The 17,616-nt window shown below is 36.6% G+C and overlaps 2 protein-coding genes and 1 non-coding gene across 3 annotated transcripts; 1 reads left to right on the forward strand and 2 right to left on the reverse strand.

Annotated features, from left to right (window-relative positions):
- The first annotated feature begins 6,575 nt into the window (after positions 1-6,575).
- LOC149381901 (Protein kinase superfamily protein) lies at positions 6,576-9,285 on the forward strand. Its single transcript, XM_089630132.1, has 4 exons — positions 6,576-7,091; positions 7,540-7,800; positions 7,998-8,120; positions 8,253-9,285. The coding sequence occupies exons 1-4, from the start codon at positions 6,648-6,650 to the stop codon at positions 8,823-8,825; spliced, it is 1,401 nt and encodes a 466-aa protein (XP_089486258.1). The 5' UTR covers positions 6,576-6,647; the 3' UTR covers positions 8,826-9,285.
- A 542-nt stretch (positions 9,286-9,827) lies between these two features.
- On the reverse strand, positions 9,828-13,219 carry PK1B (protein kinase 1B). The gene is made up of 7 exons (XM_089630133.1): positions 12,921-13,219; positions 12,537-12,633; positions 11,884-12,191; positions 11,666-11,801; positions 11,429-11,571; positions 11,199-11,322; positions 9,828-10,521 (listed from the first exon to the last, which is right to left on the reverse strand). The coding sequence occupies exons 2-7, from the start codon at positions 12,586-12,588 to the stop codon at positions 10,064-10,066; spliced, it is 1,221 nt and encodes a 406-aa protein (XP_089486259.1). The 5' UTR covers positions 12,589-12,633; positions 12,921-13,219; the 3' UTR covers positions 9,828-10,063.
- Positions 13,220-13,523: 304 nt separating this feature from the next.
- On the reverse strand, positions 13,524-13,642 carry LOC149381903 (5S ribosomal RNA). Its single transcript, XR_016293980.1, has one exon. It is a non-coding gene; the product is annotated as a 5S ribosomal RNA (ribosomal RNA).
- Between the last annotated feature and the right edge of the window lie 3,974 nt (positions 13,643-17,616).

The raw sequence follows: 17,616 nt of genomic DNA on the forward strand, positions 1-17,616 counted from the left end.
TCTTACCAAGTAAGTTCTTACTAAGATTCTTCACTTTATCAACCACTGCTAAAATTTGAAATTTATTTTCAGAAAACTCTTATGTTTCCTAGGCATAAGCACATAAATTTAAGGTAGCGTTGGGCTTTGAAGAACCTAAGATAAGCCATGGTGGGGCACCATAAGCCATTGGGTAATTGACCAGATAAATAATGAGAAATTTCATTTTATAGACCTACAAGTTAACAAAATATCGGGATTAGACCTCACACTTTAAAATATCTAAAATGGACTTTTGTCCCAATTTCGGACATAAATACCATTTTCAACAAATACACTCATTAAATTTGAGATATCTTCTCAATCTTTCATTCGATCTTTCACACTCGATTCCGACGAGATATAACTAAATTCAATGAGATATGAAGGAATCCGACGAGCTATGATAACATAGAATGACAAAATTTCACGTCAATTTGACTTTTTCCGCTTAAAATGTCCAAAAAATATGGATTTTATCGTATAGCATCGTACATTATCGATGTCGTACGATGCCGTACGATGTCGTACGATGAGATACGATACATTATTATTCTAATGTACGATAAAATTCATATAAATTATAATGTACATTATAATTATAACGTACGATTTCATACGATGAGATACGATACATTATAATTATAATGTACGATAACATTCATATAAATTATAATGTACATTATAATTATAACATACGATGTCGTACGATGCGGTACGATGAGATAAGATATATTATAATTATAATGTACGATAAAATTCATATTATAATGTACATTATAATTATAACGTACGATGCCGTACGATGAGATACGATACATTATTATCATATAATGTACGATAAAATTCATACAAATTATATGTACATTATAATTATAACGTACGATGCCGTACGATGTCGTACGATGCCGTACGATGGTATACAATAAAATTCATACTTTTTGGACATTTTACGCGGAAAAAGTCAAATTCACGTAAATTTTTATCATTTTATGTTATCATAGCTCGTCGGATTCCCTCGTATGTCATTGAATTTAATTATATCTCGTCGGAATCGAGCATGAAAGACCAAAATAGGGATTGAAAAGATAGAAAGTGAAAGTGAAATAAATGTATTTATTCAAAAGGATATTTGTGTCCGAAATTGGGACAAAAGTCCATTTTTAGATATTTTTAAAGTGTGAGGTTTAATCCCGATATTTTGTTAACTTGCAGGTCTATAAAATAAAATGAAATTTCTCTAAATAATTTAGCTTAATAATATTTATGTTGTATATATTGTACATAATCTATTCTCATAAGACATCTTGATCAAATGATAGGAAAAAAGATAATATGTTCAACGCTTTTACAAATAAATCGATAATTTTTTTTTATAAAATAATGTGAAGTTAATGGTTTGAAAATATATACCTAAACCATTACCTTACAATTTTAACAAATTATTTTAAGACAAACACACAGATGAGGCGTTCACTTTAATAATAAACCATTTGGATAGCTTTGGATTTTCTTATTAATAATACACCAAATCCTTGTATCAATTTCCAAAGTATTATATATATATATATATATATATATATATATATATGTATGTATATATATGCATATTCTTACTTTTTCGATGTTTGCAATTTTATAATTTCCACCATTATATTAAATAATGATTCTCATAAATACTCACATTGGTTTGATATTGAAGCGATGTGCCTTTTTTTTTTTTTTTTTTTTTTTTTTTTGAGAGAAAGTCCTAGGGACTAATTCATAAAAGGCATAGGGAAATGGTCAGATCTACTACTCAATTCAATGATTTGGACCAAAATATAGAGTTTCTTGTTTTAGACACTTTTAGTAGTTGCTTAAGTGAGCAAGTACATATTTGTCATTCTTCTTCATTCTTCACGTTATCTTCTTCTTCTTCTCTCCTCACCCGCGCGACATTGGAGAGCAAATAGAGCAAGGAAAAAAAAAATTCCAGACCACATCATCCAAGCTCTCTTTCCGGCCGGCCACCCAAAATCATCACCGCCACCTTTCCTCGCCTTTCTTCTTCCTTTCCTATTCCCGCGCGCCACCACCGAGTCTCCTCCATCGCGCGACTCACAGCCACCGATCCTCCACCGCGCGCGCGCCGGCCGAGAGAAAGGAGAACGCCGCTGCTGCCGAGGCCCAGCTTGGACGCGCACCTCGACCACTCCGATCATCTTCTCCTTGCTTAGCTCTCTTGCGTGGATCGCTGCCAAGGAACGAGCCCAGGCGCGCGACCACCGAGTCTCCTCGAGCGCTCGACCGCCGTGAAGTGTGCGCCGCCGCGAGCTAGGAGAAACGTCGGGAGGGAGAGAGAGCTTGTGGAGGAGGCCGGATTTCAGGAACATAGAGAGGTGAGGAGATTTCTTCATATTGGAATCCATGTTGATTAGGGTTAGGTTTTGATTTGGGGGTTTTGGTTGTGAACGTGTTTTGATGATTTTAGTTGAAGATTTGAATTGCTTTCGGTGATGATTCTTTTGGTTATGGGTTTGTTCTTGGTTTTGGACGAGTGTTGTTTTGGATTGGGTCTTGGCCGTGAGCTTGGTTTGCTTGTGTGTTTTTGGCCGTGAGCTAAGGTTGGCCGTGAGCTTGGTTTGCTTGTTTTTTGCCGTGTTTTACGTTTTGGCCGTGTGGTTCTTTTGGCTGAGAATTCTTAAATGTGTTGTTGTTGTTGTTGTTTAGTGTCTTGTGATAGAAAATATGAGCCTCGGAAATTCTGAAATTTGAGATTTGATATTTCGTTCGGGCTCGGCTTTCTGTTAGTTAATTCTGAGATTGAAATGTGGTTTTTATGACGAGTTAAGTAATTTAGAAATTGACTCGATGTTCATTTCTGAATTTCACAGCTCAGTCGCAGATCAAGTCAAAGCGAGCAAAAATCGGCGGAAACTGAGCGCGTCAAAGCCGAAGAGTAGTAAATTCAGAAAAAGATTTTAAAGCTCGATCTCACTCGTGAGTCGTTTATCGCTTTATAGCGTTAGACTCGAGTTTTAATTTTTGGATTTGAGATTGTATTAAGGGATTATCAATTATTTATTTAAGAATGTTCGAGAATTTAAATTCTGGTTAATTAATTCAGAATTCTCGGTTTGTATGATTTTTCGGATTATTCATTTAATTTATTTAAAACTCGTTAAATTCTCGAACCCCTGAACCGACTCGCAGTGAATCCCGATAACGAACCTTAAGCATATTTAGTCATTAATGTTTAGGAATTTGAACAACTATTGTCATTTATGTGTATGAATTAAAGACGTAAAAAAGACAATACGTTACTGAAATTGTAACATATAATTAGTCATCATCCATTATTGAAATACACTCCAAGTTTCAAAAAGACATATAATTAGTCATTAAACTATAATAACTGAAATTAGTTCCAAAAACACATACAACTATAATAATTCATCCATTCCTCTCGGACAAAGGAACTGGACTGTTGCATGTAGTCCGGTTGTGACCTACTTCTCCACATCGCGAACACTTACTAAGAATAGGCTCTTCCCCTTGAGAATGTATCCGTCTCTTCTTCGGTCTACCGACGGAACGTGATATGTATGTCGGAGGCTTGTCTCTCATTTATACAACAAATATGTTCACTCTCATACCTGAATAAGAAAATTCAAAAATAAGAATAACTTTAGATTGGTATGTATAATTGTAATAAAAACTGTCATAAATTGTAGACTTATAAGTCTACAGTTAACAACAATTGTAGATATCGACGTCTAGAGTTGTAGTAACTGTAGACTTATAATATCTACAATGAGACTATTTATATATATGTATATCTACAATTACACCAATTGTAGATATACATGTCTACAATTCTTGTAATTGTAGACATATAGGTCTACACTTTCAGAAGTTGTAGACTAATAAGTCTACAACAGCTGAAGGTGTAGACCTATATGTCTACAATTACAAGAATTGTAGACATGTATATCTACAATTACAATAACAACGTATGACGGGGACAATCTACAATTTCAGAGATTGTAGACATGTATATCTACAATTCAAGAACGCGAAAAAAACTCAAATGTCCAAAAACACGAAGAACAACACACAAACAAACCCAGCAACAAACAACACAGAGACGGCGGGTAATGGCACCAACAAACCCAGAAGGACACATACCTGAACTAGATCTCCGGCCATGATTTTTTTGCCTCACCACCGGATCGCGGCCATGAACAACGTCGTGATTTAGAAACAAAGCCCTGTGCTGAATCTCAACAAGGTTCATCCTCATGTGCTCACGCACTCGAGCTCGTCGGTGGTGAGCGAGGACGACCAACATAAAAAGGTAAACTTTTTTTGTATGTCAAAATGAACGAGAGAGAGAGAGAGAGAGAGAGAGAGAGAGAGAGAGAGAGAGAGAGAGAGAGAGAGCTCTGAGAGGTGAGAGCTTTTTTTGGTTTTATGAGCAAGTTTTGGATTAAAGTGAACAAAATTAAAAATTAAAGGGCAAAGAGGGTAACAAAGATTTATCTCTCCTCATATTGGTAGTAAATTGTCCAAAAATATGGACCACAACATTTTGGTCCAAACTTTCCAAATCACTAGCCATTTCCCAAAGGCATATCAGCCAAAATAACATCCACATTTGATATTGAAGCGATGTGCTTATTTCAAGTATTTGACAATCTTCCACTTTTGAGCTTGTTTTTGGTTTAAGTTAAACCCTGACTTTTAACACGGCATTAGAGTACATGTATCGATTTCGATGTCAGGTCACTTCTAGAGTTCGTCGTAGAAACTTCTCGCTCCTTCACAATTGTTGAATCACATATATGAAGGTTAGACATTAAGAACATTCAAGCCTGACTTCATCAAGGAGTACACTCCTTTTGAATAATAGAAAAAAAATGTATACTTGGTCCGTTTATGGCAATGACATTTTTTACGTGTGGTCTCAACCAATAATGCTATATATAAATCAGTTACACAAGCTTTCTCTCGACTTATGTATGAGAATATATATATAGATCTTTCTTTGCTACGGATTCAAACGCAAAAATATTTATTGTGTATAAAAAAATTCTCACATCAGTCCGGTCTCTAAAACTTATGCTCTCTAAAAATATTTGACAATCATCTATGCCTAAGCTAATTATAACGATAATGGAATCACACTAAAATCAAATTAAGTATATATCTAATAAACTTTATTATTAGTTTCAATCGACTGTGTGGTTGCTTCAAAAGCAGGAAGAGTAGACGACACAGTTGTCGTACAGTTCTTTATCTTGTTGAATACTTAAACCAGCAGTAAAAAACCATCACACTTTGTTCGTTTGGATGGTAAATTGTGATACGATCAAGCCATGAGTGCTATTATTGTTTGTTGCTTATTAGTCGAAGCAAATGATTCGCAACAAATCCCTATGTTTTGAAAATTGCCTTTGCTCACAATCCAACCGGCTCTCATGGCCGTTTAAACACTAAATGTGCAAGTATTTTCTTTTGGTCGTGTGGATGTGAATCAGAAGCCTCTTTCCGGAATTTAGTATATGCTAAACAGTGGGGCAATAAATCGCATGTCATTTTTCTTTTTTCTTTTTGTTTTACTGCGTTAACCTTAAGTCATTAATGGTTCCGTCAATCTAAGCATTTGTTCCCATTGTTTACGGACAACCAATTTATTTAGGCTTTATTAAAAATATAATTTAAGCAACTTTCAATTCAAACGTCTAGAGGTTTGTTTCTTTGAATCTAGAAACCCCAAAATACATTTTCAGGATAATGATTACAGTTAGTAATATACTAAGTTTCTAAATCAGAAAACTGTCCTTTGAAAATTTAGTGACCACTATTATTACATTGGAAGCCAGTTGCCTCGTAAAGACTAAAGATTTACTTACGAGTCATAGATAATAATGAATTGCAAGAATTTACATATAAGATATTAAATAAGCTAGGTAGTTTTGTAATTTTTTTTTTTAAATTATAAGGGGAGTTTTTATATATCATTTAGATAGGTAGCTTATAATTTTTTTATTTGACCCATTCGAGTCAATTAGATCAACGATCTAGTCTAATTCCGTGTCTCTGACCAGACAGTGGACACATTTCTATTAAAAAATATTGACATTGAAACGGCTTAATAGCATACTATCTAACTAAACTCCATTCTAAACAGTTAAATATAATTTGAATAAATCGGATAGGACTAAACAAGTTAAGTCTTAAAACGAAATGACAATCTTTGCTCCGACGGCAAATCAAGTAAATACGTAAACAAAAATTTACTCAAAAAATATATTACATTAACTTGTTAAGGTAAAGTTCTAGAAAAATTATAATTTATTAATAGACTCAAATCCACAAAAGCCTCCCCCTACCCTCGTGAATGATATTTCACAAAACTGTCTATTTCCTCTGTCTGCCAAAACGACAATCAGCAGTCCGCGGACCCACTATCTGCAAAACGACAAAATAAACGACTGAATTAGAGCTTTTAATAAATCCAAAAGCAAAAACTATTTAGATATAAATAATTTCGAGTTGGTTGATCCAAACCAAACCGTTGTCTTAGTCACCGGCCTAGCATTTCTTGTTTGACTAACATCGATTCTGTTCTATTCCATTGCTCAATGAAGTGCTTTCATTTCGCCATCGCCGGAGACAAGCGCGACGACGGTGGAGACGGCGGCGAAGACCGCGGCGGAGTCTCCAGAGCGTCGAGCTCCAAGGTGTCGTGGGCGCGATCGCTGAGCGTGGCCTCGAGCGGCGTCGAGAGCACTCGGCGCTCCGAGTTCGACTCGGACTCTCGTGAGCTCTCCGACTCGCTCGCCTTCTACGACTTCCTCGTTCACCGCCGTGCCAACGATCTCCGAGTGTTCTCGTTTTCCGACCTCAAGTCCGCCACTAGAGGCTTCAGCCGAGGGCAACTCATCGGCGAGGGAGGCTTCGGCTGCGTTTATCGCGGCGTCGTTTCCGATCACGACAGCGGAGATGGCGACGGAGACGGAGACGGAGATGATTTCTCTTCCGAGATCCACGTCGCAGTTAAGCAGTTGAATCGGAATGGTTTCCAGGCATGGATGCTTTGTTCATTATCTTCATTTTTGTGTGCTCGATTATTAGCTGAATGTCAGATTGAATTCCAACGACCGTGCATTTCGGATTTTCATCTATTGATTGAATCTGAAAATAAATTAGTGCATTTTAGGTAATTTTAGAGTTTCATAATCCGGATTGTTTAGTAAAGAAATTTTCTGATTTCAAAAAACTACGTTGAAGTAATAAAACGATATGCAAATAGACGTGTTTTCTCTTTTGTTTATTGCTTTTGTTCCCTAGCATTGTGATGTGAAGCTCAAATTAGATTACTAGGAAAATCTCGATTGTCTAGCTTAAGTGCTTAACGGTGCTAGATGGATTTAGCTTGGATTTTTATTTTCTCAAGACATACTTTTTTCAGCTTGAGCGTTCATGGAAACTGGTAGGTGATGAAATTGTGTGTATTTGCATTTTAGTATCCAGGGGCATAAGGAGTGGATAAATGAAGTAAACTTTTTGGGCGTTGTCAAGCATCAGAATCTGGTCAAGTTAATAGGATATTGCGCGGAAGATGATGAGAGAGGAATTCAGAGACTTTTGGTGTACGAGCTAATGTGCAACAAAAGCTTAGAAGATCATCTGTTGGCTCGAATGCCATCAACTCTTACATGGCTCACGAGATTGAAAATTGCTCAGGATGCGGCGCGTGGATTGGCATATCTCCACGAAGAAATGGATTTTCAGGCATTTGTCTATCTTTTGATCCTATTATTATATTAATAGTTAACATCAATTGTTTTTACAATGGAGATATGAACTTAGAGTCCCTAAGATTTTTCCTGTAATTTTGGCTGCTTAAAACAGTAGATGTTGTATAACAAAGAATACTCTTTAATCTCATGACAGTTAACGTGATTTGGAACTTTATTGGCTTGTTGCAGCTAATATTTCGGGATTTCAAAACTTCGAATATCTTGCTAGATGAGGATTTCAACGCCAAGCTTTCAGACTTTGGACTAGCTAGGCAAGGACCTTCTGAAGGATCAAGTCATGTATCAACAGCAGTAAGTTTAGGTCAATTGGATTCAGAACATATGATATTGAGCTGTCTCACGAAGCTTTTTGGGAATTTCCATGTGTAGTTTATAATGTTGGAGAGTACATCGCTCACAAGTAGATCACTTTATTTTTTCAAGGTCGTTGGCACGGTCGGTTATGCAGCTCCAGAGTATGTTCAGACAGGAAGGTTGACGGCAAAGAGCGATGTTTGGAGCTTCGGAGTGGTTCTTTACGAGCTAATCACTGGAAGACGAGCTGTGGAGAGAAACCTGCCTCGGGGTGAACAGAAGCTATTGGATTGGGTAAAGCCATATACCTCGGATCCCAAGAAGTTCCACATTATACTAGACCCACGGCTAGAAGGAGAGTGTTGCTCCAGATCAGCCCAAAGACTTGCGTCTTTGGCAAACAGGTGTTTGCTAAAGCAGCCAAAGTCTCGCCCTAAGATGAGCGAGGTTGTCGAGATGCTCGGAAACATCATCAGCGAGGTGTCACCCCAAGAAGAAGTCCCGGCCCCTCAAACCGTGGTTGATCAAAATGAAGAAGTAGAGGAAGAATCAGTGGGTGAAACTGAACCTGTGTCTATTAAGCAGAGAAACAGTTATCTGAAGCGGGTATTTGACCTTAAAGAAATGGTCAATTTAAGAAACAAATCCATTAGGAAGATGGACTGGAGAAATTGGACTCCTGGGCTGGTAAGAACTACGTAAGTGGTTACGGGTTTACAATTAAAGGAGCAACAGTTACACTTTTCTTCTTCGGTAGAAGAACACACAACCATATTATGTAGATTCTAGCTATTCCTCATTAGCTAATTTGGGTATATGTCTCCTCTCTTTTCCTCAACTACTGGCTAAATGATTGTTTATATACATATACATCTATGAGGGAATTTGCAGGCCTTCCTATTGCAATTACCCTTCCGTTATATACAGAACAAGCGAATGTTCAGAGTCAGTTTCCGTGGTTGAGGCTTAACATGGGATTCTACAAGGGGCGATTGTAAATACTAAATATATAATGAGTGAGTACTTATGTTTAATAGTGTTATATCCAAGTACGTAGTAATTTTGCCTGCTTTGTATACACATGCTAATCTTCCGACTTGGCTCTAGCCTTGTTTTTGACTCGCGAGTAGCGAGTATAGTCGAAGCTTGCATCTTTTTTGGACGTTCTTTGAGGGTGGTTTTCTGTACATGCAATTTTAATGAATATCTTAATGAGTTTCTTTTGTTACTTTCTTCCCTGCATTTGCACTGTAGCACATCAGCACTTTTCTTGGCCAAATAATCAAATATTAGGGTGTTTTTTTCGCTCCTGAAACACTTGCAATTGCTAGTCCCGTTTTTGGGCTGGAGATACAGTTTTGCTGAAAATACGTTATTTAAAATTCTTTTTCTTTTTCTTTCTAAATCTTGTTCAACTTCAATTCATAGGATGAGAAAAAACAACAAACGTCAAATAAGAGACTTTTATATGAAGATTGAAAACTAGGTTTTTTTTTTTCTACAAATGAAATAATGGTCCAAATTTAAATGAAATAATTGGTCTTCTCTTATTTATTTCATTACGGCAAGTACTACAAAGAATAATTAATCAAGCAGGATCGTTCACTTGTGCCGGTGGTACAATTAAAAACAACATAGATATTTAAACAAAAACAAATAGGGCGAGGACAATCCCCTACTCTATGCACAAAATTAATAAATAAATTAATAAAATACAAAAACAATGCACGTTGTATGTATTAAGCTGCTTAACTACAAATAATTCGGTTAAAAACCCCAGTAGTAGAGAAAGTGAACTCTTTTTCTGGGCGTTGCTTGGGCTTACAAAGTTCACCGTACATTTGTTTCGACCATATCATTATGATAAAAGAAAAAAAACAAAGCTGTACATTCACATAAATACAGAGCAGAGACGTGAGAAGTGTCCTTTTCCCTTGCCCCTAGACGTAAAGCGGTGAAGCCGAGGGGCGAGGGTAAGAAGAAGAGGCGGCGGCGGCGGGGCTGGTGGTGGTGCGAGCGGCAAGGGCGGCGGCGTCGTCGGCGCTGCGGCGGCGGGCCCGGCGGCGGGCGGCGAGGTTGGAGTGGGGCTTGGAGTGGTCTTGGAGGTGGTCGAGGGTGGAGACGACCTCGGCCATGGTGGGGCGGAACTTGGGCTCGGGGGAGAGGCAGCGCAGGGAGAGGGTGGCGGCCTTGTAGGCGGCGTCCATCGAGTACTGCCCCTCCAGGCGGCTGTCGAGGATGCGGAATATCTTGCGCTTGTTCGCCAGGCACGGCTTCGCCCACTCCACCAAGTTGTGCTCCCCCGACGGCCGGTTCTTGTCCACCGCCCTCCGCCCCGACAGCATCTCCAGCAGCACCACTCCGAAGCTGAACACGTCGCTCTTCGACGTCAGGTGACCTGTCATTCAAACCCGATGTTCCGTTCAGAAAGGCGATTCTTGTGGCCTCGTCACACTCCCCGGGGACCGAAAAAAATTGGGACCGCTGGGATAGTCTCTCCCGATAAAATAATGCAACGTGGGGGTTTAGTCGGGTCAACTTGGACGCCAGAAGAAAACATAACTAATGCTTTTTAGTTTTAGAAAATTTTGTCACCTTGCCCAATTACTGGAAGTACGTAAAATATATAGCCTTATTTACGTATCTGGTTTGCTATTTAGCCAATCTCTTTGGTAAGTTTTTGGTAAATAGCCATAAGCCATTGTTTGCAATTTCAAAAAGTTCAACTGCAATTAAAAAAAAAATGTGCAAATACGTCGAGACCGTGGCTATTTACCTAATATTTAGTGAAGGTTGACTAAACAGCAATTCCGAAAGTCTAAGTGGGTTAGTTTCCTAATTTTTTGTAAAATTTATGGATATACAACGAAAGGGTAATTTTGTAATTGGAGAATCGAGATTTTAATAAAAGAGTGATAAGCCTGACAACAATGAAAATCAGTCTTATATCAGTTTTAGTCATGTCAATTTCCTTTTTCTTATTTTATATGATGTACTTTGTATCTTGTACAAATGGGGCCTTGAAAAAAAAAAATTATTGGGCCAACGTAATTGGGAGGGGAAGTATATTCTTACCGGTTGCGAGATACTCGGGCGCGGTGTATCCGTAAGTCCCCATGATCCTGGTGGAGACGTGGCTCTTGTCGCCGGTCGGGCCGTCCTTGGCCAACCCAAAATCTGAGAGCTTTGCGTTATAGCTCTGCGATTTTCACATCACAAAAAAGAAGAAAATAAGTTGCTTTAACATATAATCCAGCCATGACTTGCTTGTTGATGAGCCACATTATTGATTTCGAGAAACATACGGTGTCCAAAAGTATGTTGGATGTCTTGAAATCTCGGTATATCACTCTGGTCTCAGCACTGTGGAGGAAAGCAAGTCCCTTTGCGGCACCGAGAGCGACCTTTAACCGGAGACTCCACGAAAGAGGCTGAAAGTAAGACCCTCCTGAATCACGAAACACGATTTAGTTCAGTATTAAAACATTTAATTTACCGAACCAGACACCTATTAGTTGAGGCCCAAAAAAAAAAAAACTTACTCCTAAACAGATGATTCTCCAAGCTCCCACGGGGCATGAACTCGTACACCAAAAGCCGGTGCTCGTCTTCCAAGCAATACCCGATCAGTTTCACAAGATTGGGATGATAGAGTTGACCCAAGTAGTTGACTTCCGCCTGATGTATAACAGATCATAGGTTAGCGACTAACACGTCGAAAAGGATCATGATAGTTCAGGGACTATGGCTCGAGACTCACCAGCCACTCTTTGTGGCCTTGGAAGCCATCTTGGTTGAGCCTCTTCACGGCGATGACGATTCCGGTGCCGGGCTTTGCGGCGGCGAAGGTTTGCTCGTCGATCCAGCCTTTGAAGACGGAGCCGAAGCCGCCTTCTCCGAGCACGCTGTCGGGCCTGAAATTCCTGGTGGCCATTTTGAGGTCCACGAAATTGAAGCTCTTCACATTCGAAGACTGCAATATCTCGCCCTCGCTCCTCGGAGTCGGAGGCACCGACGACACTTTGCTGCTCTGATTCCCCTCATTGCTCACGTAATTTTCACTCACCCCTGAGAAACCAATATCCAAGAACAAATCAAGCTTAAAATGGAATTGGGAATGAAACGATAATTTCCTTTTCTGGGAAATTATAAACCCATATTATTGAAGTCCCATTTATGGTATTGAATATAATAAGTTTGTCGTGAGTTTTTTAAAATGAACCCACTGACTCACTCACACAACGACAAAGACAAAACAATATGTGGGTCGATTAGATATTAATGAGTAAAGAAGAACAAAAACCGCAAACAGAGATAACACATGAACATGCAAAAATCAGATATGTTTAACAAGCGCTTTTCTTTTTTAATAAGAAAGTATTGTGGGCTTGAGATGAGTGAATGATGTAATACCTGAATTACAATGGCCATTGGTTTTGATGTGGGCGCTTAGACAAACCCCCATGGAAACAAACAAGCAAACAAAACCGCTCTCAGAAAAATCTATATCCTAGAGAAAAACAGAGCAAAAGTCAAATAAAGTGTAAACCAGAGTAAAGGCCGAGAGAGAGAGAGAGAGAGGCTGAGAGCTAGCTTGAGAAGTAGATCTATAAATGAATAGCAAAAAGATCTTCTCTTTTCTCTCTCTTTTTCAAGGAAAATATAAAGTTGGCTTTTTTTCTTTTTTGAATATAGCGAAACCTCTCAGAGATTATGATTGCTATCTTTTGGGCAAGCCAACTTGGGCTTCCGAAAATATCACGAAAGAGAAGATAATAAAGAACACGAAAGACAAACCTTGTTGAATTTCCTGTGAATAAACCGAGCGAGAGAGAGAGAGAGAGAGAGAGAGAGATGGGGTTTGGGAATGGTGTGGTTTGTCTGGTGGGAAAGAAGCTGGGAAAGAGCTTTCCCGAATAGCAAGTTGACAAGAAAGAAAAGGGCAAAAAGCAGTTTCTGGTTTGAAAGCGAAGCACAAACGCAACGAACCACGAAGTGGGCAAGAACCGCAATAAAGCTCACTGGTCCTGTCTTCTCTCTCTATTCTCAGCCGTTGGATTTAGTTCTCTGAAAGATGGCTCACTCAGCTCAGCTCCCACTCCCGAGATTCCGAACCTTCTAAACGCTGTCGCTTCTTATCATTATCTTCTTTAATTGTTTGTTAATATTTTTTAGTTGGGAAATTGAATACTCCTGCTTTATTGTTATTTTTTTTAGTTGGGACACTATCGGCCATGATTACATAGTAGGTGGCACTATTGGCCAAGATTACATACTTATTAGAATAAATCCTAGGAGGGCATGCATTTCTGCATCCCATGCGGGCTTGAACCCATGACCTCTCCGTCGAAGTGAGTGTGGGATTACCGCTAGACCAAGCTAGTTACCACTTTTAAAAGAGGGATGCAACACGAGGACTTCCCAGGAGGTCACCCATCCTAGTACTACTCTCGCTCAAGCACGCTTAACTTCAGAGTTCTGATGGGATCCGCTGCATTAGTGCTGGTATGATCGCATCCTTGCATTCCTTAGATAATTTATTTTTTTAGCTGTGATTGAAATTTATGAAGGAAATAACGATATAGTACTAGAACTCTCTTGCGTCTCGGAGTTGATGAACGTAATTAGGACGTAATGTAATGTTAACGAATTATTTCTCAATAATTAAATACAGAAAACCTATATTATTAAAATAATCAATTTTGTATTGTAAATTTTTAACGAGAAACAAATTCAGTTTTTAATTAAGTACCCGTTTATATTATGAAAATAAAATTGTTGTTCGTGAGAATTTTGAATCATTGATGATTATTGAATATGAAAACTAAGATAATCTAACGAGTAGTAATAATCAAGGATTTGTGTTACTTGCTACTGCTATCGCGTCACAATTTTTATTTTAGCGGTGAGTCGTGTACTCTAGAGATTATTTATCCTCAGCTGGCTCTGCCAAAGGCAGATATATTCAGAAGAAGAAGAAAAAAAATTCTCATGTTAAAATATTGCTAAAATTTAATTCTTCACAACTCATCTCATGTTATGATAAAATTATTTAGAACTAACACTCTAGAAACTCAATGCAATATTTTTCTCCGCATGGCTAATTATTCGTTGAAATTAGAGACATTTAGATTTACGCCGGTGGGAGATGGGTTGTGAAGAATTAAATTGTAGCATGCATAGAAGCATGTAGTTATTAAAATATGAATAACAACATAAATGTTTACAGCTCAAAATACTGGCCAGCCAACGTGCAATTAGTGGGATTATTGAATATGGACGTTAGGTCCAACAAATGCCAAAATAGTTGGGTAAGCTACTTATTGCTTTCCTTATCTTAATTAATCCTCAACTCTCATGCACTTGTCACGCTTCTATTGTACCTTCTCACATTTTGCCACATACAATCATTTCCTCTTAATCTAAGAATAAAAAAAAATTAATAATATAATAAACGTGTCTTGTTTAATTCACTTGGGTTTGTACCCAAAGTCTTAAACGTGTGGATAAACAATTAAAGTCAGTCAAACCAATTAGAACTATGCGGTCAGGTAGTGCTTAAGTTAAGTAATATCAAACTTATATGGTTGTTGTTTGAGCTTTGAAGGACTTTGAATAAAATGACCGCTTGTTAAATTCGTGACTCTAATTTTTGTAGGGTCATCCCTCTAGTTTAGGCTTTTCGCCACATCATACGGTTTGTGTCTCTGATTGTTTGCTTTCCAATCCTAGCTCTCTGAAGTCTGAAGCGTCATTTACCGTACAATTAGTAAAATAATATCTGCATGCAAATATCTCTTTCAAATTTACATCATAATATCTCCTCAAAGTTGAATTTTGATGTAAATTCAATTCAAGATAAACATCACTAACGTCGTGAGTGAACTGTGAGTCTGTGACTCTGTGAGCTGTATTTATTATTTAAAAATGCATGTACGTACAAAACTCTTTAAAAAGTAGGAAGTGTGAACTGTGTCATGCAAAAAGATTAGCGTGCTTACGCCACAAGATTACGTATTTAATACGTCAATAAAGAAAAATAATAAACCTATAACATAGCATGGAATTTTTGTTCTGTCTATTTTTGTTCATTTAACAATGAAACTTTTTCCATAAACATTATTACTTTGTTTTCTATGGCTAGAAAATGAAAAAGAAAAAAAAAAGAACGTTCACATAAATTCTTTGGAGTTGGACCACACACCCTAGCTTCCAACAAATTCAAAATGTAAGCCTTCTCTTCACTTGTTCTCGTGAGTGTTGTGTACATTGTTCTAGGCTACCAGAGAGTCACACTCATCACAAAGTCTCATAAAAGCAGATCAAATTGTACGTCAAAGCACATACACATAGTTATTACATATACACACACAACGTGAAAAGTTCCTCAAAAGATCATGAATTAATTATAATACTGCAAATCCTAGATAACCTACATGCGCATACACGTGATGTTTTATATTACTCTTTCACTTTCCTGCTCCCAATTACCCCATCCACATACTATTTACAAGGGATATGGCTGACTAATACAAAATAGTCAACGAAATGATAGAGTTCAGAGAAATCTAGTTTAATTAGGCATATGTGGAGATTTAGAATTTCAGAATTTACAAAAAAAATAAAAATAAATAATAATAGAACCTCATTGGGCTATTTGTGAGGTTTTGTCATTTATTTATTATTTGTTTATTATTAGTAACTATTTATTTAATGAATGATGTTTTGGTCTTTCATTGCTGATTTAGAAAAGAGATAGGTATTTAAACAGCCTTTGTGCTATTTAAAGTTTGATAATTATACCACTATAAACTAATTTATTTGTAATATTCAGATTTAAATTTTAAACCACTATACGCTCCTTTTGTTATTATTATGACAGAAATAAAGTACGTACGATTTTTTTTTTTTTTTTTTTTTGAGATACCACAAAATTTCAAGAAACTTTTATTTCATAATATAAAGATATACTTATTAGACCTACCTTGTGCTATTTTAGGGGTTTCGCTATTTATTTTAATTTTTTTGTTTATTCTCAACAACTATTCATTTACTAAAGGATATTTTTGTTTCTCAAGACTAATTAATTGTTAAATTAAAAAAAAAATTATAATCGTAGTGTCCGGACATATCCGAGTTAAATCCACAGAGGCCTGACATTATCGATCAGGAAACTACTCTAGTAGTCCCAATTGTTAGGTTAATGAGAATCAAATTAGAGATGTGCAAGATCTCAAGAATCACCTTTAACACTAGACCAACTCTTTGGAGTTATTGTTATATTAACTTTATGCTATATTAAATTGTAATTTCAAGATATTTGGATACATGTAATTAATCTACTTCAAAATCTTCTATAAAATAAATAACTGTCCTATTTCACTTTTCACTAAATCTACAAAGTATACACCTCTAGATCTAGATCGTCGTTTTTTTATTTATAAATTTGATAATAGTGTGAAAATTTCAACTAGACAATTATTTAGTTTTTAATAAGAACTTATTTCTTCAAGTTGACTATAAATGGCTTAGCCCTTTTAAATTCTATATCTTAGTTGGTATTTTAGTTTTATTTTTCCTTTTTAATTTAGCTCTAGATCATTTGCAGTAAAAAAAAAACCCTCTCGATCATTAGTAAATTTCCTAACATATAAAATATTTTGATAATTGAACACATTAGGACAAATATTGCTTTTGGATGCGACTTTTGTCAATCGAGAGATATTTTAATATTAATGAATAAAATATAAACTTAATTTTACAAGAAACAAAATGTGATAAAAGACATAACGATCGAATTTATACAAAATATGATCGAAGATTTCAATAAAACAAAAAAGATGAAACAAACTTTTATAATAAAAAACGATGAACTTTAAAGTACAAAATAGGATTGAAGAATCCAATAAAAAAAAAGGAATCATATATCTTTCTCAATTCAAAAACTTCAATTTATGATTGAGCATTTCGATAAAAATGCATATATGATCAATATTTCAAAAATTTAGAAAGACCTTTCATTTTGTCAAATTCCAGTAAGTGACATACTGTAATAGGTATTTTTATGGGTTCATTAGATATATAGCCATATTTACAGTTTCACATTGCTATATAGGCAATGTTTCATAAATCTTAGGTAAATAGCCACATCTATGTATTTACATTTGTAAATTGAAGTAAATATCTCCACCATTTTACTTCAATGGAAGGACAAACTAAGAATATTACGTCATCTTTATGGTTATTTACCTAAGATTTACGAAATGTTGGCTATATAGCAATTTCAAACGTTTTAATTGGCTATTTACTTTTTTTTTATTCTCATAAATAAGTTTGAGAGTCGTCAACTGCTCAAAGCTTGATATGTGTATTAAGTTATGAACTACTGCGTGTCAAAAACATAATGCAAGAACGTCGTTGCTCCAAATCCCATGGACATACATATATATATATATATATATATATATATATATATATATATATACTTTATGTT

Source organism: Urtica dioica, chromosome 11 (assembly GCF_054948205.1).
Source record: "Urtica dioica subsp. dioica isolate 48M chromosome 11, U.dioica_male_clone48M_v1_H2, whole genome shotgun sequence".
Lineage (NCBI taxonomy): Eukaryota > Viridiplantae > Streptophyta > Magnoliopsida > Rosales > Urticaceae > Urtica > Urtica dioica.